Source organism: Catharus ustulatus, chromosome 14, assembly GCF_009819885.2.
Source record: "Catharus ustulatus isolate bCatUst1 chromosome 14, bCatUst1.pri.v2, whole genome shotgun sequence".
Lineage (NCBI taxonomy): Eukaryota > Metazoa > Chordata > Aves > Passeriformes > Turdidae > Catharus > Catharus ustulatus.
In genome coordinates, this window is record NC_046234.1 from 13637995 (window position 1) to 13664722 (window position 26728).

The 26728-nt window shown below is 45.3% G+C and overlaps 1 protein-coding gene across 2 annotated transcripts in view; it reads right to left on the minus strand.

Moving 5' to 3' along the window:
• The window catches only part of GPC4 (glypican 4), a 66720-nt gene that overhangs the window by 22064 nt on the left and 17928 nt on the right, over positions 1-26728 (minus strand). For both annotated transcript variants that reach the window (XM_033072628.2, XM_033072629.2), the window contains exons 2-3: positions 14691-14849; positions 619-1010 (exon numbers count right to left, since the gene is read on the minus strand). In XM_033072628.2, the coding sequence (XP_032928519.1) occupies positions 619-1010; positions 14691-14849 (551 nt within the window). The remainder of the gene's footprint in view (positions 1-618; positions 1011-14690; positions 14850-26728) is intronic.

Here is a 26728-nt window from a genome sequence, read left to right on the forward strand (position 1 = left end):
GACAAATCTCATGTCAAAAAAGCAGTCACCCCACTTAAACAACTCCAAAGTGATTTATAGGAAGAGGGAGGCAAACATTTAAGTGACCAACACATCACAGCTGTTTTATCCCCCCAAAAAGTGACTCAAGTCTGAGGTCTAACTTGTGCTGCATGTGTGGCACCAAGTACAAATGGCTTCTGCCCTGTGCAGATGGTTCTAGCTTACTGTTATCACAGAAGTGCTGTTTGCTCATGTGAACTGCCTCTCCCCATGCCCTGGAGCAAGAAGCAAATCATCAGCTGTTCCATAATAGATGCCTGCAGCATCCCTGACTCACTGTAATTTAAAGGCAATATTAAGAAGAAGATATTACACAAGCAAACACGGTTATTTCCACTGCAGAAGGCATTTAATTTCCTGCTGTTGTTGTTCCCTAGACAGGAGGAAAGCATCCACCTGGGGAATTAGGCAGTGGTATCCTCAGAACGTGACTATCACACAACAGCACTGCCTACACAGACAGAGCTGGGTCCCACCCACGCTCAACCACCACTGCCTTTAGGTACAGGACAGCAGGGAGAGATGCTGCCATCACAGCTCCAGGGCACACAGGGACACTGAGGGGACAGAGCTCACCGCAGACACTTTGCTGATGACGTCCCTGGCGACGGCCAGGCCCTGCGCGAAGGTGCGGGCGGCCACGAAGGCTCGCGTCACTTGCAGCTTGAGCTTGCGCGGCACGTCCCCGAAGGGCTTCAGCTGCTCCGTGTACTTGCTGACACACTCCAGGTACTCGTCCGTGAAGTGGTACTGGGGGTTCACCAGCCGGAACATGCGCTCCAGCAAGCGCGCCCAGAACTCGTTGAGCATCTCCTCCAGGTTGACATTGCCGCCCACGTAGTAGCGCTTCAGCTCCACAAAGAGGTCCTTGAACAGCTCCGAGTTCTGCATGTACAGCCGGCCGTACGTCCGCACAAACATGTCGTTCAGAGACTTCTCAGCGTTCTCCAGGAGCTCTTTGAAGAACTCTAGGAAAGAGGCAGAGAAAAAATGGTAAACGCAGGCACTGGGTGTTCACACACTCCTACAACTGCTGCTTGACTGGGGGATTAACACAAGACCATGATCAAACTGAAATGGAAAATTAAAGGACTCTCACAGAAATTTTCAAACAATCTCTGTATCTCAAAACTTTTGATTAATCCTCATAAACCAATCCCCAAAACTCTCTATAGACTGGAAGACTCTCTAATCTCTCCTAGATATAAATATGAGCCTAGATACCTCCTAGATACAAATATAGAGTCTAATAGATTAGACTCGCTAATCTCTCCTGATACAAATATGAATATTATGATTAAGAGTCAGCAAAAAGACAAAAAAAGCCCAAAAGTTTCTGATGTTGTCATTCAGGCATCTAACAAGATGTAATTCCAAAGAACAACATATTAGAAAGAAAAAAGACGGCTTTGTTAAACAGATGTTTTGCACAAATGAGTCCTTCTTTCCAGTTCTTGACAATTCATTTTTCAAGATTATCATAAACCAGCCTCAAAAATGAGCAAATTTTAATATATTAAAAAATACTTTAAAATCTACCTGCAAGTTCTTTCTCCCATCCTGCAAGTTCATCATCACGGCCTGACCACTTAATCAATCGCTCCTGATTGCAAAAAGGGCTTCAGATGTTTCTGACAATGTGAAAACCCCATCATTTGCTTAAAATCTAAGGGCTAAACACTTGGCACAATAACAAGAGATTTTTCAAATGACAAAGGACAGATAGGGTTTGTGATTTTTATCACTTTCTCAAAGCAAATCTCCACTTTGGTTCACTCTGGGAGCACTGGCCAGCCCAGAGAGTGGCTGCTGCCATGTCTCGGCAGTGCCACATGTGTCTCCAACACTGATAACAAGACAATACCACTGCAGAAGCAGCTCAAAGAACACATCCTCCAAGAACACATCATCACAACCGTGCCAAGTGGGTCTAAGCACAAACTACCCCATCACAAAGCCTTTGCCTTGGAGATTAGGCATAGGTGACATAAAATAAAATTAAAAATAGGGGAGGGGTCCACTAGGCCAAAAGCATTTGGCTCATTTTGGGAAAAAAGCTCCCTCCTCTGCATCCTTGGGGGCAGCTAAGGAGAGCAAGGTAGGTGCCACTGGGACTAAGCCTTCCATGCCTGTTGGCTCCAGCACCCCGGGGAGCGGGCGCAGCCGGGTGAGGAAACCGATTATTTTATGCATGCCACCAGCAACTGAGGATTCTGACCTCTGCTTTTCTGTGACTCATATTCAATAAATATTTTTTAATAAAACATGCCTCTGTGGTTTTCTAAATCCTCAAAGGAGCAATGCTTAGAGCTAGAAGTTGTTATAAGTGTGGGGGGAAATATTTTGGCCCAGTGTGAATTTAAACCTTGTTAAAAGACATTAAAAGTATGCTGAAGTTCAGATTTTCGTCTTCAAAGTGCTCCAGTACAAACAAAGCCTAACACAGAAAACATTTTCTGGAAAAACTGAAACATTCCATGAGTTCCTGATGAACAAAGTCATGGGGTTCAGTGCCTGACATGGCTGTATATAATGCAGCCTCTTAGGAGCACAAGAGAAATGATCCAGGGAAGAGGAGATTGATTTCAAACACCCAACTCGTCCTCTGTCCAATATCAGCAGGAACCTCCACTTTCGTTCCCATGACTTGCATTTCCTCTCCAGGAAGATTTTTTTCTGTTGAGTTTATACTATAGAGATTAGCTTGGTGTATATTAATTTCTAATTCACTTAATCATTTTGAAGGCTCACTTCCTTCCTTTGCTCAGACCTTTCAGTATCACCAAATAAGTTGTTTATTTAAATACTTCTCTACCAGGCACAAAACTTGCTAGATGCATCAGAAAACTCTTGAAAAAGAATTAGATTTTTGAAATTATATTGATGGCAAATCTATAAGATAGCTCCAACTATCAGTCTAAACAACCCAAAGCAGTGTTTTAAGCCAAGAAAGTTATCTTAAGTAATACATCCATATTACCATAGCCAATTTGTTCTCCTGCCCAAACTAATTTTATCAGTTACACTCCGAAGTGGAAGTTGAATAAACTATATCCAGGCTTTAGAGCTCTTCATCTCTTAGCAATTTTTCATGTGGGCTAGAAGCAGGTATGTTCATTAATTATCATGAAAAAAACCCCTGCAATCTAATTAGCAGCAAATACTTGCACACCTGCAGCCTTCCAACCAGCAGCTTTTCCTTGCCCAAAAGGAGTAATAAAGGCAATGAAAACTTCCCACCAAAACCAGGCACTTCCAAAAGCCCAACACAGCACTGCTGAAGGAGGCAGCATGCCTGCACAGCCCCGTTGTCTCTGGCTCAAGCTTCGACCATGATTTTCATGGACAGAAAACTCTCGTTCTCAAAGAAGGGAAGGAGGGCAGAGGAAGTTTTGTCTGCAGCCTGGAGTCAGCATCCACCCTGCCAGCACACACCTGTATCCCTGAACATTCCAGAAGAATGCCCTGGTGATCAGCACCTGTGGCTTGGCCACTGGGTGCCACTGCTGGCACCTCGAGGCTCCAGGGGTGGAGGTGGGGTTGGATGGTGGGGAGGGGTGATGCCAAGCATGGCATTGGGAACGAAGGGTCACTCAACACCAGCAAGCAGGGATGGAGCCAGAAGCGGGATGTGCATGGCATCTTCCTCTATGCAACACACAACACTCTTAACCTGGTCAGCAGCAGCAATTATATCATATATATAGATGCATTTTAATGTAGCTATTGGCACAGTTTAAGTCTGAATCCTCAGTTTCTACCTCCACATGGAGAAATCAGCTTGGGCGCCAGAAGGAACATTAATCTTTTCTCTGTGCAAACTATGGCATAGATGTCTGCGAGGAAAAGAAAAAAAACTGAAAGTCCTTTTTATGAGTTAAATGCTAATCTGACTAGGAACTCCCTATATCTAATTAGATACTAATTCTCTCCTTCACAGAAATGAGCTGATTAGCAAACACCAACATAACCCAGCATTAACCTTGCCACCACAAGAAGAAAAATGGCAGGTTCCTCTCTTATGTCTTGACTGTTTGCTGGGTAAAATAAATGACCACCTTTCATTTGTATTAGAAGTTGACTTGTTCTCAAACAAAGCAAACACACAAAGGCCTCAGTTGCTTATTTTACAGCACTGTAAAAGCATGTTTTACAGCTGTGTTGCAAGCAATCTGTACTCATTAAATTATCACTCTGACAGGCTTCCTGTGAAAAGCTGTCAAACGCAAACATTTTTCACAGACGACAAATCATACTTTGCCGGTGCTCTCTCAGCCGCTGCTATCTGGAGGGATGGCAGGCTCTCTCTTCCCTCCAGTTATCTTGTTTAAACTCCCTGGACAAGGGCTGGCCCCTCTTGTCGACAAACAGGCACACACAGGGCTGGGAAGGGCTTCACAAACTGACCTGCGAGAGCAGCACGTGGCTCCAAGGTCTCCCTGGTTCTCCTGACTAAGAGCAGAGCTGCAGAGAGGGCTGGGTTACACAGAGAGGATGAACCACAGACCACAGACAAGGCTTGGGATAACATGGCACAGCCAGTTCTGGTCCAACTTGACCCAGGAGCAAGGCCATGTTGTACTGCTTCAACACACCTCAGCCAAGTCCTGCTGATGCAAAGTCACCTTCTCACTCGAGATGATGCTCAGGAGGATGAGCTCCAGGCTGAGGGAACCAGCACTGTGGGACCAGAGCCACAAAGCCTTTCTTAAGGCAAGAAACAATTTAAAAATTTGTCTGTATTGCTAAATAAATCCTGTGCATTCTATGGGCTTTGATGCTCAAAGGAAGATGACATTTCCAAAGCAATTAACTTTAAGAGGCAGAAAAGGCAGTAATCTGCAGTCAGGGCAATCTACAGCTCTAGGTTCTGTTTATTCTTTTAACATTTTTGAATTTCAGAGTAGAATTTCAATGCCCACCACTTGGTGAAAGTCTAGAGATGTCATGAAATGGTAAGAAAGACAGGATGTGACATATGTGCCATCTCCGCAATAAAAATCCTAGGGAAAAACACCTCTGCTTTTGAACAAATCCTTCTTTAAAAGAGCACACTGAGAAACACAACCATAGTTACTTAGCAATTTCCTTTTTTTCACCTAATAAGATATATTACCTCTTTGCAGCTTGAGGGCAGACCAGCCCTGCCAGTAACCCAGTGCAGGAGAGCACAGCATCTCCCCAAGGTGCTTCCACGTGACATCAGATTCCACTGCCAGAATAATTCAAAACAATCTTTCTTCCAAATAACAGATACATGAGCTAATTGAAGAAACACAGTCACTCCACCCACTGCGAGACAGAGTAAATCCCACCTCCAGACAGCACTTCTACTTCTTTTGACTTTCAGACCCAATATATTTTTGATCTTGGATTCATAGGTGTCACCTGAAAATATTATTTTTCTTTTTCTTTTTTTAAAGTAAGAAGGGATGCAGTGTTTTCCTATTCCTTGAGCTAACATTTTCAGATATTTCAAGAGTGGGATTTTCATACAACAGGGCTTTTCCTGAGGAGACCCCAGTGCTGTAGGGCACAGTCCTGCCTAAATTAAAGGCAGTTTCTCGAAATGAGATGAACACATCAAAGGGGCATGTTCCCCTTCTCCCACAGACAGGTTTGGCATTTCTGTACATGTGCTGGCAACAAGGGGAAAAGCAGCAAAAAGTGCCTGGTTTGAGCTCTCTCCTACCACCGCCTGCCCTGTGTCAGGACCCGAGCACTGGTGTCCTCAGCCTCCCCAGCCCTGCCCCAGGCAGAGTCCTCAGGGCTGAATCCAGAGCTGACCACTGCAGGAGTGCAAAGCTGTGCTCTCAATTTATTTATCGTCAGGAGCAAAACACATTTGTTTCAGGGAATACTTTCACACAGAGAGGCACAGTGCTCCACACCACCATACTTACTCCTCTTGTAGCCACTGCAAAGAGTCAAATCATCAGTGACCCAGGGCTCAGCACCTAAAATCCCATGTTTTACAGAACAAAGGAAACCTTAACTGCAGTGCAAAAAAAGGTCAAGTCTTATCCAAGAGCTCAGCAAGGCTGTAGATCCAATGTGCTTGCTACAGACACCCACCTGTTGGCTGTGTTCAGGTGTGCTGGTGCTCTTTGAAAAGGACACCAGGGCTGCCACACCTTTCTGCTCCCAAAAGCACCAGACATGCTGCATTTCCCATGCACCAGATTTCCTTAGTTAAGAGCCGAGTTTTCAGCTGGCCTTATTCTGTTTGAGGTTTGCAAATGAACTACACAAACAGATCCCAGGTAGATGTGCAATTACTCAACCACCTCAAAAAACAAATAAAACCAGGTTCAAGCACGCATATGGAACATGCTGAATTTTTATAGGCACAATTAATTAGTTTCAGATAATTTGCCACCCAGCTTTTTGAGCATACTGTTAATATATTGTCCAGATTATGATTAATTAAGGACCGTCTGTCTTACCAAAACCTTTAATTTGCTTGTCTGCATAGACAATTACGCTTTCTAGCGTGTACAGGAGAACACTGCCACAAAGAGATTAATTATATTTTCTCCTTAAAAGGTTTACTCATAAAATGTCCACATCAGCAAGATGGATTCCCAGACAAATGCTGCTGCCCAAGCCACGGCCCCGCAGGCTGTGCCGTGGAAGGGCCGGCGCCGGCTCCGTCCCTGCGTTTTCCAGAGGTGCATCTGCAGATTCAAACTCCACCCTGCAGCTGCTCCTACTGTGAGAAGCAAAATTTAATCCAGACAGATAAATGAAATTTGGGAGAAAAAGAGACAAATGTTTTACAGCTCTCTTCACCTGGAGGCTGAAGCTGTCCACAGCCATGCCACCTAATCCAAAGGGAGGAAAGCAATTATTTTTTTCTGAATGTGCTTCATTATTTTTAATATGCCTTCACTTCCTTTATTGCATATACAGCATTTGTAATTTCCACCAGGGAAAAACAAATTCTAGCTTAACAACCTTTTTCCGGAAGTGTTGAGAAACCCATGAACACATAGTGTTAACACATTTATTGAATATGAACTCAGAAGGGCAGGGCAGATCCACAAGCTGTTTATCTGTCCTGTTTTCAAACATGTGTTAGCACTTATTGACATGAGAAGAACTCTTTCACATGCCTTGAAGAAGTACAGGCTTAAATCTTGTCAGTGTCACAGCAACAGCCCCAATATGTGAACACTGCAGAGCTGGGAGGAACAACATCTCCCTAAACTTTTCTTCATTAGTGAAAGTCAAGATGACAAAAACAACTGAGCCACAGCCTCACAGGTTAAAAAAAACAAAAACAAAACCACCAAAAAACAAGATTTCTAGAAGTTCTGGTTTCTGTGGGGCTAGTAGGAGTCAAGAAGTGCAGTGCAGAAGATAACACACAGCTCTGGGTAGCACCATCACACTGAATTTGAGCTTGTTAGAGAATAAGGAGCAATGAAGGAGGAGACAATGTGGAGGTTGCTGTCTGTGATTCAAGAAACAAACAGCAGCACATTATATCCTGCCCTATGTACCAGTCATCCCATATATTAGGAAAACACTGAGAAATGCCTTTGGTCCCTTCCCTTCTTAGTCCATCCTGCCCTGCCACATCCCATGCAACAGGATGAGCCCAGACTTGTAGCCTCCTCATCCCTAGTTTCAGGGACTGTCACTGCTCACACATCCCATTTTTGGGCAGCTATACTGAATTTTCCTTCACTGCTTCCATACTGCCTCCTCCCCAAGCAGCAGTCCATCACTCCCAGCACTTCCATCCCCCCTCCTTGCAGCAACTCTTCCTCAATGCACCTCTCTGCAGCTGTTTCTTCTTCCTCCATTGTTTGCTCTTCCCTCTACTCCCCCATGTCTAACATTCCCTGCACCCATTCTGCAATCTCTTCAGAAACACCTGTGATTTCTCAGGTGCTTCAGCCTTTGCCCCACACCAAGTTCCCAGCCCAAACTTCACCTGGAAGTGAGTTCCTTCAGGCTGCCTCCCACATGCTCCTAGCTCAAAGGAACCTTCTGGGACACTCAGGTATTTCACAGGTACATGTTTTCCCAAGCCTCCCTTCCTACTGCTGTTAGAGTGTGAAGAGGGGCTGCACTACTGAACAGTGGGGATGTCTTTCTTTTTTCCATTACCTCAGTTACCCTCATCTCATTACACTTGCAGGGAGAGCTCTTCCAGCTGGGACTGCCTCTTATTTGTTCAGCCAGCACGTGAGTGGCTGGACACTAAGACATTACAGTACATTAAACACTAATAAAATATCTCCAGCTCTGCACCAGTGGGTTATCACACCCCCAAGCAAACCACCACCACCAAAATGGGCAGCAGCTACCAGCACTACACACATAGGCTTGGTGGCTCCTTTGTGCAGGAGGGAGGAAGAGAGAGTTAATTTTAAACAGACAAACAATAGCTCATTGACTGGTTGACAGCAATTAGTAACCAGAGAGCACCAGGCACGTTTCCTGTAGCCAAGTACAAAGCATGCTACCCACATCTTTGCTTTTGGGAGAAAAAGCCAAAAGAGCATTTTACCTGTGACCTTTAGAGCAGAACTGCTTTGACCTGAAATCCCGTAAGTGTTTGATCCTCCCAAGACCATACACAAACTGCTCCATTGCTGAAGTTTTTGCTAAGTTACAATATCTAGTAACTTTTTCCCCCCCCTCCTAACCAAGAGAGCAGGAACAACTCCCTTCACCTTACCCCATGAGATTTCCTACTTCTGCAGTAACTTGGACTTGACCTGAGGATCTTTCCAAGCCTCTCAAAAGAGAGGTCTGGTTCTCACCACTGTCAGACAAGCATCACCCTTCTCAATGAACAAGACTAAAAATCATGGTGGTCTATGTACCTCCTTAAAACCTCCAGATGGAGAGGAGCCAGTTGAACAAAAACAAAGAACAAACAAACTTCCAAGGCACAGACAGCAGACAATTTGTTTCACTGCTGTTGCATTGAGTGTGAAAGCACAAACAAAAGCCCACAAGTGGAATTTTCTAAAGGAAGCATATTGGTGGACGCTCCCTCCAGCTTCTCCTCAGTCACTCCCTCCCTATCCTCGGTGAGCACCAATGCAAAACCAAGTCCAAAGGACTGCCTCTCCACAACAGTTTCTTTGAGGTACATCTTCCCAACATTTTCTGCCCTGGTTGGTAAGAGGTTTGGTGCCATCCACTTCTGGAGAGGGCTGAACAAGGTCGTGCCTTGACCTCAACATGAGTGGCAGCCTGGACCAAAGCACCCTATTATTTGTACCTTAACAATGCCATGGTCATCAGTGCACTTGCCTGAAGGTGGGTGACAAGAGGAGAGCTCTTCCCACCACAGGTTTATTCAGAAGCTGGAACTCCATGCAGCTCTGGCACAGCAGAGGTCCACCAGGTCTCTACTCAGTGCTCCAGCTGTGCCAACACACCTGGAGCTACCCCCTGCAGATATGAACATGCTGGCAGCCAGCAGTGACCCCATGGTCCTGGGTGCCACAGACACGGGGGGAACCCTGCCAAAGGAGCAGGACAAGGTCCCAGGTCTCTGCTCTCACAGGCAGTTCCCAGCCAAAGAGTTAATGTGAGATGAAGGTCCCCAAAGGGCAGTTATTTTGGTAAGGCAGAGCACCCCAATGGGCTGCCAAATTCTAACTATAGGAGCAGCAGGCCAGGCACCTGTGGGGCTCATCTTTCACTGTTTCCCTCCACACTGCCTGAAGCAGCAGAAAAGAGATCACCAAAAGCTTTCCCTTGTCCCTTCTGTGTCCTTCCCAGTTACTAATACATCCCAGCCATGCGTCCCACTGCACCAGCACACCTCCCCCATAACTCATACCTGGAGACAGCAGTTGGAAGCAAAGGGTTATCTGAACAATAAAAACTCAATTCAGAAATTAATTCCAGGCTTTTTCCTCCAGTTTCAGCAGAGCTTGGAAGCTGTTTGGCCAATGTCCTCTTGACCAGTTTCTCAGATTCAGCCACATGCCAGTTATTGGAAGAAATTCATGAACCCAGGACTAACACAGGGCTCACACTAGGTCAAGGGCACCCAGGGATGGTTCAAAGATGCTCATCATGATCACACTTTGTACCTGTAGCTACCCTGCCCAACAAAGACATGGAGCCCACTAACAGGAACCCCTCTCCAGCCCCTCTGCCCAGTCCCTGTTGAGTAGAAGGCTGGTGTGCACCATGGATTTGGGAACCCCGGCCAGCTCTTTCTTCTTGGATTTGGTTTCTTTCTACTTATTGTCCCCAAAGGGTTTCCTTTAACACTTCTGTATTTGTTTTATCTTAAATGCTAATGGAAAATTCAGGGAGACTGGATCAGAAATGGAACTCTGCATTTAATCACTTCCCAGATGCTGGCTTGGGCTGTACCATTTGATACAAATCCTTCTGTCACCTGGGCATTGGGAACACCAAACCTACTGCCAGCCCAGCCCAGAGACAGACCAGCTTGTACACTTCCCTCCTGTACAATGAGGGTTGCAGAAGTTTGCTGCCTTGCCTAAGTCTGGAGTGCACAAAAGAAAGGGACACAACTCGGTTTAAGACCAACAGCAAAAGTGCTTGTGAAATACAGGGGCAAGAGAACCAAGGAGCTTGTGGGACTCAGCACCCCTTTATTTTTTCTCCCAGAAAAGTGCTTGGCACAACAGTTACGTCTTCCAAGAGATGCAGGATGAGTTTTTAAAAAGTAAGAACATCTTATCTAGGAAGCAACAGAACAGCGGAAACACTGCAGAAGAGTTATGGGCTATGTCCTGTCCTGGCTCCAATTCCTCAAAACAGCTGAGCAGTTTCCCCAAAGCACTGTTGGCTAGCACAGACGCTGGCGTGGAAAACTTCAGCCTCAAAGGGCAAAAGAGGTGAAAGTTCGAATTTAATACATGGAACTGAGTATTTATGCAGTCTTAATGTCACCATTAATTCTATTAATGTTATTAATCCCCGAGAGAGTGAAGGGGAGGGCACTGAGTCGTGAAGATAAGACAAGGCACAAGAGATTTTATTAAAAAAGGGAGTGGGTGTTTAAATCCCTGACTGCTATAGCTGCTTCTGTGGCATGAGATGTCAGAACAGTCAGTTACAGCTTTCCCATGAATGTCATTGTCAAAGAGTGAGATGCTTACATGGGCAGAAAATTTTACCCACTAATTTCTCAATGAAGCCCATAAACAATATCTGAGATTAATCAGCAAATCTTCACCTCTAAAATAATTTAGCAATGATGAATCCAACAACTCACAAAGCATTTTTTATTTTAAGAAAAAAGCATTTCCCTTGCTGCTGAAAATACATCTCTTACTGCTACACTGGCATCAGGCTAGTGGTTTAAATTACAACAGGGGAGATCTCCAGGAGCATACACACCTGTACTGTAAGCAAATATTTAGACAGGATATGTAAGATATGGGACTCCTGAGCTCACAAGTTTTCCCAGTGCCGGCAAACCAAATACACACAGGAGGATCTGATGCTGTCACATCGTGCACTGGGAGCTGAAATGACTCCTGGTCAGCCCTTTGGGGATGGATAATCAGCAGATTGTTCCATGCTCCTGATTAAAGAGGAGATAATCCATTTCTGTACGGCTTTGGTGTCAGATCAGAGCAATTCTGGCAACAGTTCCAACAGCACACAGAGCTCCAGCAACAGCTGATGCAAACACTTCAGAAGCCACAGGGCATCCCAGCCTCCATGCAAAGGACATGCCGCCACTTGGACTGTCCTTCTGCAGCAGCAACTGCTGCAAAGGTCAAGCACATAACGGAGGCAGGACAGGTTTGCCTCTCCTCCCAGACCTGAATGTCAAGGCTGGGAGATGAGCAGCCAGAGAACCCACAACAAAGATTTCTAAAGGGCTGGAGGACAGGGTTTGCTGTTTGGGCTGCATCCTAGAGTGGCTGATCGCAGCCTCGGGATGTGTCAGCCTTCAAGAGAAGTGTCCACTCCACTTGAAGTGGATTTGGTCCCTGTAATAATTCATCCTGTTTACTCAGTCACCCTGCACAGCTGCAGCACAGCAGAATTCATGTTAAACTAAGGAAGGTGTACAGCTCATTTTTGCCAGTTTTATTTGCATTTGAATGTATTTAGCTACAGGTGATAAGGAAGCCCTGAAAAGCAGCAAATAGCAAAATCAGAGCTTGGGTCCATGCAGAAAAGCAGCCCTGGAAGGGATTGTATCCTTTTCCAGCCCTCATCCCTAAGGATCAGGACAAATACATGGGTCTCTCCTTCCTGTAGTTTGGGTACATTAGATCAAAAAGCATAGGATGAATTATGTTGGGCAAGAATAACTCAAATGTGCAAGACACAACTGACCACAGCTGATCTGATGGCCAAGCACCAAGACCGAAGGAAGGAAACGTCATCTCACAAGCAGCCAAACATTCAACAGCAGGCTCTTAAACAAAACACAGCACTCTAGCACATGAAAGTCCAACATCTTTGCAGAAAAGTCTGAGGATCTCAGTGGGAAGACTCCTCAACCTGCCCCAGCAGCCAGCAGGAAGGTGTGCCTTCAGCCTCCAGGTGACTGGGCTGGAGGGAGAGAGGCAGTCATGATTAAAAGCCTCCCAAGAGGTAAATGAGAGAGGGTGGTTATCAGTTCATCTCTACTTCCACCCCAGGTAAGATTTAAAAAAATCCTAAATCAGCTTTGTCTGCAGCAAATGAAGATTTAGTTCTGATATTAGCACTCAAAGACACAGTCATTAGGCTTTGGGACAGGCTGAGGAGGTTGCCAGTTCTCCTTCATTAGTTTCACATGAGGCAGAGACACACCCTTGAGGGACAGGCTGGGCACAGTAAATCCAGCTTTCAGGAACAGCTGAACAACATCATCTCCTTCCAGACTTGCCAGTCAAGGGCTTCCCAGGCTAAAATGAGAGTAAGACCAGCACAGAGGATGCTCTGAGGGGCTGACAGAAAACCACAGAGCACAGACAGAACAGCTTGTGCAGGCTCCCTTCCAAAGCTCACCTATTTTGAAGCCTTGTGCTTTGTCAGGCATCCATCTCAGCTTGGCTTTATGTCCCCCTGCCCTCACAGAGCCCTGCAGCCATCCCTGCCCCCACAAAGGGGCAGATGCACCTCACAGGATGTCTGCTCCATGTCAGGGATGCTAATGCAGCAACCCGTGCATGCTCTTTGTTTTCAATGCAGCATTTCAAAAAGCCTCATCGTTCATTTAAGGTGAAGCAGATGCTGCTCCTCTGGTCTCTTTGAACAGGCTTATCTATGGGCTGGATTTCATTAAGTGTCTTGTTCTGCATTTAATAAGCTTGCAAGTCTAGACACTTTGGTTCTCCCTCTATCACCTCTTTGGTGTACCAGCAGGTAGAGACAACAGAGGTTAAGAGGGAAATATTTAGCCAGCAGATTTAGATGCTATCAAGACGATTGCATAATTCTACTTTGACTCACTGCAATTTCATACCCAGGGATTTTTTTCTCTCACCCAAGTGCCAATCCCTTTTGAAAGCAAGAAGCTGCTACTCGCCGTAGTAGTGCAGAGGAGGTTGCTGGAAGGTTCAAGGCACACACTTTGGGATATTCATAGAAAACTCACTTTAAACCAATGACCAAACAAGGGAAAAATATCCAGAGAAACTGCATGGGGGAACTGTCCTTCACCACAGAGTGTGACGGTGATGTACAAGCAGAGCTGTGTAAGCAACCCAGTCCACTTGAGTTGTCAGATACTTCCATATGCAGCTGGCTGTCACCTCACTCCCCCAGCCTACAAGGACAACCCAAGCAGCAGCCTGACATCCTACTCCTTCTCCCAAGATGCCCAGGCAACAGGGGGCTGCAGTGTCTGGGAGCACTGAGGCACCTACAAAGCCCCACAGGAACCAAGAGCTCAGAAGCAAACCAAGAAACGCCCTAGGACTTCAGCCAGGTGCTGTGCCCAGTGTCTAGGCATCAACTTCAGCTGTTTGCAGAGGTGCTCTCAAAGGAAAAGAACCTGGTTGCAAGGTGGGCAGGGCTGGCTGGCTGCCAGCTACCTCCAAAGGGAGCTTCCTCCTGCAGCTTCCATGAGCCAGGCATGCCCTATGGAGAGCCAGTCTGACAGGACACACCATGGACCCAAGGGCAATACCCAGACCAGTCATTTGCTTATCTGTCAGCAGTTAGCATCACTCCAGCGATGGGAACTCAGCCGAGACTTGTTCATTATGGTTCTGACCCTGCATCACGCTTGAACCCTCAGCCTCCAAACAAAACCACTCTGTTTATCTGCTGCACTGCTTAGCCCCAAAGGCTAAAAGTGAGATGGATACAAATCCTGTGGGTTCCCAACGTGCTGGGAAAGTTCAGCATTGTTGTGGATCAGGGCTGCAAGACGTGCACGTTACAATTACATGCACTGCAGGGATGTACCAACAATACCAACTGCAATCTTACATTAGAGCAAAATGGCTTTTCAAGAGGTTAATCAGAAAAAAAGATCTCTCTCTTTGGGAAACAAGCAGCCATAATCAGCAAATACTTCTCTGTCACAGGATTGCAAAACAAGGCATGCTCTGCACTCCGAGCAGAGTCATGAACTTTCCCAGCAAAGGGGGAGACAGAGCAGAAAAACTGCACAGAAAACAACAGGATGGGGATTTTTCATATTTTTATCCCAAGGAGAGCAAGTTCAAGGTCTCTGTACTTACCATCAAACTTCTTGTATCGGGAACTAAACATGTTTTGTAGGTGATTGCTAAGCTCTACGACAGCGTTTCTGAAGTCGTGTTTACTCTGCTGACTGTACTTCTCCTCCATTTCTTGAGAGCAGCATGTGTAGCCTTGCGAGCAGACTTTCAAGTGGTCACCTGAAAAGCAGAGAAGAAAATATCCCAAGTTAAAAGGACTCTCTATGCCAGAGAAAAGGGGTCTCATGAGGCAGGGTGTGTGAAGATTTGCAGCACCGTTTATTTGTAAGGAGATTGCCCCACTGTGAGTACTGGACCAAGCACAATCAAAACCTGATTCCTTAGAGAAACTTTACAGCAACACATGTAAAAACCTTGTCTTTCTGAGAGAATATTAAAAAGTGTCTTCTTACTTATTCAGTAAATAAACAGAATAAACAAATACTCATCCTGTACAGTATAAACTGAAGAACCAGAAAATTGGCCTGTCTATAGATATATTGTATATGGTAACTTGCATGAAGTTTTTGCTGAGTATTTTAAATACTTCTGTTCATTCAGTTAATACGTAACATCAGTGGCAATGGCCCTTTTTGTCCAGATAAGTGCTTTCTTCTTCACCCTTCCCCAGTTCAGTTATCAGAGGAGAAGTAGTCTCTCTCAGAAGGCACAGCTGTCACTAACACTAAATTATACTTGCTTTATGCAGTGGCTCATGAAAACACTTCATATTTCCCAGATCCTAATGTTGCAGTTTTCTGTCATCATCCTGGAGGAAACAGGGGGTTTGTTTTTGGAGACTTCAAACAGATTTTTTTCCCTTAAGATAATTCTTTCGTAAGAGTCATCTGGCTCAAGTTGGCTTGGTCAAAGGGATCATCACCAAGTGTTTCCAAGCAACAGCTCCATTTAAAAATCTCTCAGACAATCTGGACATAGGATCTGGACCTATATAATTCGCTTTTAGATGCCTTGCAGCAGTGTGGGATGAAGCTGTCCCCTTCCAGCACCACCTGTAAAACACCACCGACAAGTTTTGGGCCAAGACAAGCCCTTGGCACAGCAGCCCTCAGCTCCAACTCTCTGACAGGCCCCACAACCCAGCACCAACACCAAGCAGGTGAGCTGATGCCAAAGTGGTTCAAAGTTGGGCAAATTGTGCAAATCTTTGTCAACACAGAAGATCCGATCAAAACAAGCAGGCAGGATGAGAAACTCATGTTTCCAAGTCAGATGGTATTTTAAAAGACACAGCCAACATGTAAGCTGCTGCCTTCTCTCCCATTTCACACCCTGCTGCCAGACCTCATCCTTCATTCTGAGGAAACAGATGGAGAAGGGAAAGCTCTTCCCTGCCTGCTCCCACCCTGGAAGTCACCAAGGACCTCCAAGCACCGCGGAGGTTCAGAGACTCGCTGTCAGAGCTGCAAAGGACTTGTCAGCCCCCATGCAGAAAATAACATCTTCCTGACAGGCACTGCCATCCATCCTACCTGCCACAGCATCAAAACTGGGTTTAGAGAAACAAAAGCAGGTTTTGAACAGTTCAAAGCCTGCCCATGGTTAGCAGAACAGGTTGATGCTCTGCCTGCCTTGTGCAAGATTTCTCAACAATGTCTTTTGCTCAGGTAGTGAACCTTTGTATCACTTTGCATGACTTTCTAGCCCAGAAAAGTTAGTGTCTCACCTTACAGACACTTCAGGGCCATCTTAAAAAACAACATAAATATTTTTTTCTCTCTCTCTCTCTCTCTATATATATAGCTCCTAAGAACCTCTCCTCCTAAAACCTATTTCCCTGTTATGCTACAGGGTTTGTTTGTTTTCTGTGGCATTACAGCGAGACCTTGACCAGCAGATAATTCTGACACAGCTAATTTATTGCACAAGACCATCCACTGCTCTTCAATTACGGAAAGCTCAAAGTCTGCTACGGGAAGCAGCACTGCTTAAGCACAGCTTTCAGAAAACACAGAAAAATCTCACTGACTTCTTAAAGATAGATCTTTTTTTCAAAGACTACTTATTTCTGTCTCAGAGGAGCATCTCCAGCAGCAAATACATGGCTCCAAGGGAGGCAGCTCCAGGTGGCTTCAGAAATCATTTAAAAAAGAGGAAGGGGTACACCCAGATTTTCAGATCCTGCCCACTAAATTCATCCTGGAGCACGCCCGGGCACCCTTCTCTGAGCTCACCTTACCAGCAAGCATCAAAAATAAGAAAGTGCCCAAGCATCATGGCTTTATTTCACCTTGAATCTCTGCTCCAATTCCAATACAGGACTAAGGACTGACACAACATTAACCATGAATAGCAGCAAAGCAAATTCAAACCTACTGACGGCAGGATTTCTTTTCCTACTTACACTTCAGACACTTCTAATTTTGCCCATAGATGCCCTACAATCCCTAATATAGAGGTTTTAACAACTTCTCCAATTTATTTATTTTTTAAAAGCCCAGTGTATTTCACAAATACAGGTATCAGTTTCACATCTATTTACATTATTAAACTACAGTTAACATCCTACCTAATGTTACAAAGCCAAATCATTTCCTCTAATCCCCTTTGTCCCAGATTTGACAGTGTCTCACCAGGACACACGTGCAAAGCCAAGCAAGAGCACTACTGACAGTAAATCAAGCTTGCACAGATCCCATTTGGTTGATCATTAAGAAATAATGCTCCAAAATGTAACTCAGACATTCAAAAATGAATGACCAAGCAATCTAATTATGGAAGATATTTCTCAGTCATGTCAGCACTATGTGGTCTTGGCTCGTGATCAAGAATTAGCTCTGTCTGGAGCTGAAGAGCTCTGGCTACTCAGTGCTAATCATAGGAGGATGCACTCTGCTACCCAGCATTTAAAAAACAAAGTTTAGGTCTGTGGGCTGCTTTTCTTGCAGTTTTCTTATTTCACAGTGGGAGATGCCACTGGAAAGTCACTGGAAGACACTGGGGGCCCCAGTTTACCCACACAGAGGTTTGTCCTTAGCACAACCAGATCCCTAAGAACACATCCAACCAATACTGCCAGTGTGTGAAAAATCCCATGTCTGGCCTTTTAATGGATCCATGCAGGATCCATCTTCAGGACTCATCCCATGCAGACAGACCCCGATGCAAGACATCATCCCACAGCTTTCAAACACGGTGCTACAAGCAGGGCAATGGAAGGGATGAAGGCTGGAGAGCTCCATGAGAGCATGGACCAGTTCTGCACACTCTAACACCAACCTGAAGCCAAGATCAAAGCCAATGCTCTTTGTCAAACTGGCAGTGAACTTCTCCAAGGAAAATGAGTGAAAAATATGTGTATTTAGGCATCCTTAGCAGAGATCTAATGTTTATGTATATTACGCAGAGAACGCTCATGGTGTGCGCTCGCTGTCAAGGACACATTCGGCAATAATTATTTCCCAAGTTAAAACTCATCAAACAATGCCCATACAAGGCAGCTCTTCATCTACTGTTGAGTGTGAAAACCTCGGCAGCTTTTGTAATTTATCACCATGTGAGCAGAGCAAAAATATAACTCTGCCACAGCCTCCTTTCAAGTTAGGCTTTTTATTGAATTGTTTGGCAGGGCGTGCAATCATCACATAGGGGGCTGCATAGCAAAAAGAGCTCAAGTAGCAGAGATTGACTCCAAATATCTACTGCATATGCACACCATCACCACAGCTTGACATAGATTTGCCGCAGATCTTTCTCATGGCCTGTTGCAGCAAGACTTTTCCTTATTTTATGATACATATGTGTACAGAGAGAGAAATGAAGGACCAAAAATTATGGAAGATGCTTGCTCCTTGGCTGGTTAACGGCACACCTCTGGGATATGGAGGTGGTTGTTTAAAGACAGAAATGTGATGGTACATGGCATTACCATCTGTACATCCAAGCAAATGTGCACAGAAAGGTAATCTTGCAAATGTATGATTTAAGCCATTACAGAAACACCACATTTAGCAGACTTCAGGCACACAGAGTTTCTTCCAAATCAAGTAACTACTTCACAATGTGTTGAAAAACAAGTTTTCATCAAATGAGTAAGTGAGCAGTGCAAACTGAGATTACATGATAGTGAAAAGCAGTTCTCTTTACCAAACAATTTTCCAAGACCTTTTCAAAATGCTGTTTCTGGATATCTAGCATGCCTTCCCAGCCTGCTTCTCCTCGCCTCGACCAAGTTCATACTTTAAGGACAGTTAACTGCAAAACTAGCTAAAGCTTCAGGAGTGGTTTACTGGGAGGTGGGGAGTGGGTGTCATTAAAAGGCTCCCCACACAGCCCAGCCCTTCACTGGAGCTCAGTAAACAAGCCAGAAGTGGTTTATGGTCTGAGACGTTACTGCTGGACTTTGCTCCCATGTGAGAAATCAGGCTGGGGTAAGGTTGGGTGGTGGAGGAGCAGCAGGCAAAAACAGTGCTGAGGACCTGAAAGTGGGGCCAGCATTTCAGCCTTGTGCTCTGCCTCTCTCCTCTAGCACACATGGGCCTGTGTCATCTTTAAAGGAGTTTTATGACTTCCTCTGAACCAACTACCAAAGGAATCCCGGACTGTAATGCCGGACCCTAATCCAATTTCACACTAGACTTGCCTTCTAATTATCACAGAATATTAGGCTTCCACCCATCATATATAATTGACATGCTACTGAGGCTTTACAAAACCCCCAACAAAGATGACAAGAAACACTAGCATCACCCCTGAGCACAGCTCCACTGCTCCAGCCCCGCATTAGCAAAGGGCAAGAAGAAGAAAGAAAAGCATGAGCTTGTGATTGACTCTGGTAGAGTCATTGAGACAGACACAGCTACTGAACTGTCCACTCAATCCAGTCACCTTTGATTTACCCAAAATACCAAAAATGCCCCTTTTCCCGGCTACAAAATGATCTGGGGATGCTCAGCACCTCTGGGAATGGACCTGAGTTCTTGTCCATCTTCAATGGTGCTGCCATAATCCCTACAGGATGTTGGCACAGCCACAGCATAATCACTGCTTACACTGTTGTTAGATACCTGCTAACAAAGAACACTAGCAAATGCAGAGAGTCTTGGCATTTAACTATTTCCAGGTGAAATTACACTAAGTTATGAACACCAAAGGGAGGAAAAAATATCTGTCTCTGGGGTACATTGCACCCCCCAAAGCAGCCCTGCCACCTCCGCCCTGGCTGTCACAGACACACAGGCTGCTCCAGGATATGCTTTCTTCCTGGCAGAAGCAGCACACTTGAATTTTTAGTTGATGCCTCTTATCAGAGCTCTCCTTTTTCACTGGGTGGTCAGTGTTCTCCACTTGCTTTAAAGCTGTGCTGCTGTGTTTATTTTACTGAGGAGAATACTCCTGTGGAGATGGTCGCGTGCCAGGAAGGAAGGGATGTGAAACAGCACTGCAGTCCTGCTAACAGTGGTGACACACCCACCAAGGGCAGAGAGTCAGAATCCTATGCTCACATCCTGCACACGATGCAGAGCTGCTGGCAACCTCTGACCAGACCAGGGCAAACCAGGCTGGCACATCTGGGGCTGTACTTCCAGGAGGAGCACTTTGTGCAGCAGCCTCCCTACATCTATCACCAGACACAGAATAACATACCCCATTTTCCAATGTGAATCATTTCCCTTTCCTATTCCCATTCTAAAGGCTCATGCAACCAGAGTCAGCTTTTTTTTCCTTCCCTCCTCAAAACATTAATAACTCCTGTTGGGATCTCAGACCAAAAAAGCACCAAAAGAGAGAGCACTCCCCATGTTCCCTAACTCAGGTCCTCATCATGAAGGTCAGCAGCCAGCACCACTCTCCATCCAGGCATGGGGTTCCAGCCCTTTCACAGCTACAGATCATCTTGGTCCTGGATTCAACCACCATGGATTCTCATCCACACCTGAACTTTTTTCCCAACCACCCAGGATTTTTTAAGCCAGGAGATATCTTCACTATGTAGTCAGTTCCCAAAGCTGGCTAGTAGGGTTATGGAAGTACCACATTTTGGCACCATGAGCCAGCATGCAGCATATTTAACATCCCACCTAATTAGCAACTGTTTTATATACATGGTTTATTTGCCTTATTAATGTTAAAGCCACTTGTTTCCCCGCACTTCCACTTAGGTTATTAATCAATGTGCTTTTCAGTTTTTTGCTGATTACTCTAATGGCACAAAAAAATTCCCCAGACTCATAGAGAAAGCTTATAATAGTGAAATGATTTTTTTTTTTTTTGAAGACTTGTCAAGCGGTCAAAATACACTCTTTGATACCTAAACCAAAGCCCTTTCACCTACACTTAACAACAGTGAACTATTTTCAGCTGAGCTTTACTGCATCTGTTAACTCTGCTGCTAATCCATCTTGCAGGCACGAGAATGGCAGTGCACACAATACCTCAGTGACATACCTCCCTTCAACACAACAAATAATCCTAATTATTTCCATAGCGCGTACCTACAGTTACTTAAAATATCGTATACAACCGAGGTCTGTCTGGCTTCTATTTTTCCATTTTGCTTTGCTGACAGCTTTGGGTTCCCAAATTTACTGCCAAGAGGGTCAGGGAGTGCAGAGAACAAGAGAGATTTATATTCATGTGTGTACATTAAGCCAAATGCACATTAAGAAACTTAATTTTCTACTGGAAAGAGCAACTTAGGACACAAAGAGGGCTCTTGCATCCACCCACCCAGGTCCAAATAACCACTGCAAAGCTCATCCTGGACCTGATGACAGAGCCAGTCCCTGGAGGACCAAGTCTGGGTAAATGCTGTCTGCTGAGGTCAACCAGAGTGATTTTAGGACATCCCTCCTGGGCAGGGATAGACCAGGAAAGCCCTTCCCACACTTCTAACTCAGCTCTTCAGCCACCCAAAAAAGACAAAGATCTGTCTCTGGTCTCCACAGCAGCCCAGAGAAGCATCACTGCTCAACTGAGATCCCCTCCTGCCCAGCTCCCAAACTGGACCCAAGGACCAAACCCAAAAACTCTCTCACAGCACATCTGGGCCAGGGACTCTGCCCTTTACAGGTGATGTCTAAGCAAGGAGGATGCAGGATCTTGCCTTCAGTGAGGTTTAAAGAGTTCATTAAAAGCTAAAACCCAGCTCACCTGAGGAAAAATACCATCACTGCTTCATTTCCACAGCACAGCCAACAATCTCCTACCCGACAGGGTGGCCCAAATACTGCAAGGTTTTACACCCTGGAAAAATATGCCATGATAGAGCCTGCTTTCATTCCAACAAACAGGATATTGAGTCAATTAGTGGCACACCAAACACAAACCAGACAGATGAAGATAATACATTTCTGCAAACATCAAAAGAGAGAGAAACCACACAAAGACCTGAATATACAAATAAGGCAAGGGGGAAAAAAGAATATTAAAGTATTACATAATTAAACTTATTATTTAAGCAAATCTGAAAAGGAAATAACTCTGGCTAACTAGAGGATTCTCCCTGGCTCTAGCTGAGACAGAAACCTTCAATGAAAACCAAGAGTTGTGTCTTAATTAAAAAAACAAAACCAAATAACCCTCCTTGGTATCTCTGAGTGAGAACTTAGGAAATGCAAATTCTCTTTATTATCACTAAATTCTTTAGGCATGAAATAGTTTTCATAACATGTCTCTGCCTACACACACTAAGTGAGTGGTGTTATACAAGGGACAAGGTATGCTGAAAATTATTGTTGTTCTTTTCTCACTACTCTGGTGAGGAGGTTGGATACAGGTATTAGACCAATCCACCTTCAGGACGACTGAGCCCCTCTATCAACTACCAAAGAACATTAAAAAGCCCAATAAATGCAGTAAGAGTTACCTTTACCTAAGGGTAAAAGTCACAGGAAAAAGAAGTTGCATAAAGCCAGCAATCAAACTTCAAAATTCAACAGAGATTGGCCAGCAGATTTTACCAGGGTAATCCAAAAAAACCTCACCAAGTATAATTTCATGCAATTAAAGGGGGCAAAAGGGGTGGCAAGGAAGAGAATTCATTTGAAACTGCAAATACACAGAATTACTGAAGCCTCAGGCACAAGGAACAGCAAATAGAAGAGATCTGGCTGGGAGACAGTTACTTTCGTTGTGAGACTTCTCTTCCCCTCCACCCCCCCCCCCCCCCCCCAAATTCCTCATTAAGAAGGGAAAACAAAGGCAAAAAAACCTGCCTGTTTTTATTTTTTTCCCCTAAAGCTTTCGGCTATTTGCCAAAAAAAAGAGCAGCCTCTGACCAACACTGATTCCATCACAACCAGTATCATTTGAATTGGAATATTTTTCCTTGTAAACATTTTCTCCCTCCTCTTTTGGACCCTCTCCCTTTGCATGCCCCAGACCCTCCACCAAGTACCTCCAGGGACACCAGAGCTGGGTGGCACCACACGTGGGCAGGCAGGAAAAAGCAGGAATATGCCACTGGCAACCACTTTTCCAGTATTTTTTTCCTTTTCAAACACAGCTGATTCCAGTGTCAATGCACAAAAACGTATTTCAGAGCCACACAGTAGGTTCTTGTGAGATGCACCCAGGCTCACCTATTTGTGCCAGCAGAATGGTCATCCACTGGCAAGTCCCAGACCTGGCAGTAGATGTCTCCTGTGATTTTGAGGATCATGCTTTATGTGGGAAAAATATCCCCCAAAATTACAAAAGAAACTGAAAAGGATGTAAGATATTAATGGTTTTGTGGAGGCACTCAGTAAAACAGATCTCCTCAGCTGGGAGCTGCACTACCATGGGAAGCCACTGTTCTCCCAACTGGTGGCACTGGCACATTCCAAGGCAAGCACCACTGTCCCAAGGCCCTGGAACTGTGGCTGTGTGGCCAAACCCCTTGAACATGCCCCCTCTTTCAACATCATCAGCTATGCAGGGGCTCCACAGAAATGAAACTTTCCTATTTGCACAAGCAAAACCACACATGCACCACGACACAAAGCAGAGCTACCATTTCCATGAGTTCCACAGGACTAAGAGCACTAAAGGCATGCAAACTGGCAGCTGTGACCCAAGCAAAAATTTTTTAAAAAACCCCAAAACCTAAAGATGTTTTTAATTCCTCAAATAAGAAACAAAGCTCGTGGAATTCAGCCACAATTTCCTGTTTTCGACTTAAAATAAAATTAAAAAAATATTCCAGGCTTTATACAAACAATAATCTAATCTATAAATTGGAACACAAGAGAGATGTTAATTAACTTCCAGAGAGATTAATTCCCTATTGCGGGATCCAAAATAGGCACTGTGGAACCTGTTGCAATTCTGAGACCACCTTTATACAGAAGAGAAGGGGGGGGGGGGAAAAACCCAAGAAAGAAACAAACCCAAACAAAAACACAAGACCAACTGCAAACAACTATATTAAAGGGCAGTGTATGAACAAATACACAAATATCTGGGAAGTAGCAGAGCAATGTTTTCCATTCGTAAGGACATGCTCCTTTACCCTGCCTTGGGTAGTTTTGGGCAGGGAGAAAAGTAAGCTGGATGCAAGGGCTCAGCAAAGAGCCAGGACCAGCCAGAGCCACCCCAAATGTCTTAAATGACAAGGACAGGAGGACTGCTTCTACTCCCCTTGCTTTGGTAGCAAAAGGCACGCAAGTTCCTCGTCCCACACAGCTGCCAATGGCAGGGCTCTCTTCCCAACAGCACAGGCAGCCTGGACTTGGGACCAGAGCACCAACTCCTTATCTCCTTCCTCCTGGCGCCCTGCATGCCACCAGCCACCACACCACAGCTCACACTGAGCCCACGAATCCCACTGAGGGAGGGAGCAAAAGTCAGCCCAAGATCCGCACCAAGGAGAAACACCCTATCTTCTGCAAGAGTACTGCTTGGTTGGGGTTTTTGGGGTCAGGACTTGTGGTAACTGGAAGTACAAACAAAAAGGGTTCAGGTATGGCAAAGTCCAGCTGTAATCTAACAGTTGGGAAATCAGGCACCTCCCCTGTCTTTCACACCCCCACTGACACCCAAGGCATCTCTGCACAGGACAGAAAACTGAGCTTTGGACTGCTTCTATCACGAACAGCTGAAACCCAAGGCCCAAGGAAGAATGAGTTTGCATGGCCAACTTGTCCATCTACACCTGCTGAGAAACACAGGCCCCTGGTGCCCCCAGACCCCACTGTGATCCCCTCCCTTGACACCAGGCAAATAAACAGGGATTTTCCTGGAGGGTCCCATAGCCTCGAAGAGCATCATCTCTCCATGCTCTGGCTGGGACCAATGCAAACCCCCCTTTCTTCCAGGCAGGGACAGATCTTCCCCAAAGCACAGAAATACAATGTGAATAACTCTTTTTGGTCTGGCTGCCTTCTAGTACCACTTGATGATGGATGGTTGGCTCCAGACAGCATTTCACACACTCTGGCTCACTGAGGATCAAGCCTGAGGGCTTTTGCTTCTTAAATCCCCCGTTATTCAAGCTCAGAGACACCCACGGCCTTTCTGCAAGACCTAATAACCAGCCTGACCTAGGAGGGGAGGCAGGGTCCTGTAAACATCTCCAACAGCATTCACACCATTGCTCAAAACAAACTTACTAGCATGCAAAGTGCTTCAGCAAGATCCTCCTGCCAGCCCCAGGACCAGCAGTTGGGGGACATCACAACTGCACCGAGACACAGTTGTGCAAAAACACCAAAAACAGAACCAGACGTTTGGAGGATGCTTCCCATCAACTTTGCTCCAACAACCTTTAAGGGAGAACTCAACTTCTCTATTTTTGTTTCCAATCCACATTTTCCATTTCTCCACACAGCAACTAAACCAACCCAAACCTTACCTGCGCCCTCCACCAACAAGGCCCTAACCACCAGGCCGGCCCCCTCGCACAGAACAGAGCTGCTCCCCGCACAGCCACATCCTGCCGCCCCTCGTAGGACAATTAGCCTTAATCCTCGTTAGTTCTGTACGTTTCCTTTAAATCCTGTTACCGCATTCCTTCGGTCACTGGAGCGCGGCCCAGCCGGCCTCCTCCGGCCTCCTCCGCGGCGGTGCCGGTGACCCCGCGGTGCCTCGCGGCTCCCAAGGGCCGCACTGCTCCCGGACTAATCTATCTTCACTGATTAGTTCTTAATCAGGAAGGCAGACGTGAACAAAGGGTGCGGATGAAAAGAGAAACGGGGAGGGCTGGGGTTTAAATAGGAGAAAAACCAAGGATTTTCTTCAAGGAAAGGTTCCCCTTTGCTGCTTTAGAGGAGGCAACTCTGGTCCAAAAGCAGCGTTTGAAGTCTTGCTACTTTCATATTTATAACGTTTGAGTCACTCCAGAAAACCTACGCCAAAGCAGACCGAGTTGGACTACTACAGTCATTTATTTTGGAAGTTTATCCAAGCCTTGGTTAAAGATAAACAATGTGCCTGGATGTGAAAGAACATCAGAGCCAGGCTACCAGAGCAGCGGGGAGCTTCCAGCAGCTTTGATAGCGCCAAGGCACAAGATGGTATCAGTACAACCCAAAATGTACTTATCCCTTCCTGGAGAGGCCTGGGAAGTTCTTGTTTGTCCTTGGGAGGCATTCCTGCCACGCTAATGGTTATGCAAAGATTCAGCTTGGAAATCCCAGGCACAATCAAGGCATTTAGACATGATTCATTAACGGCCAACAGTTAATAGGCTGGAGCGGTAATTCCTCTGTCTGGGGACTTGAGGGTGTTTAAGCCAAAGCCAAATCCATTTATATATATATATATGTATATATAAATATATTACAGCTGCACAGTTGATCTGTTGCTGAAGATAGGAAGCACCTCTCCATCCAAAACACTGAAAAATAAAAGTAAACCCAGGGTTTTTCAGGTCTCCACTGATTTCCAAAGCCAATAAGTGCATCAGTCTTCCTAAAACTGTTTCCTAAACTTGGGAAAAAAGCTTCCTAAATCTGGGGGGAAAGCCTGGGAAATCAGCAGCACATTTAGCACTAAGTCTCTGCCCAAGGGAATATTCTCCATGAAACCAAAGTTTAACAGAATGTAATTACCTCAAAAGCAGCACCTGAATGTCACAATTGGAAACCAGCCTTTGGAGCTTGCAACCCTCCTTTCAA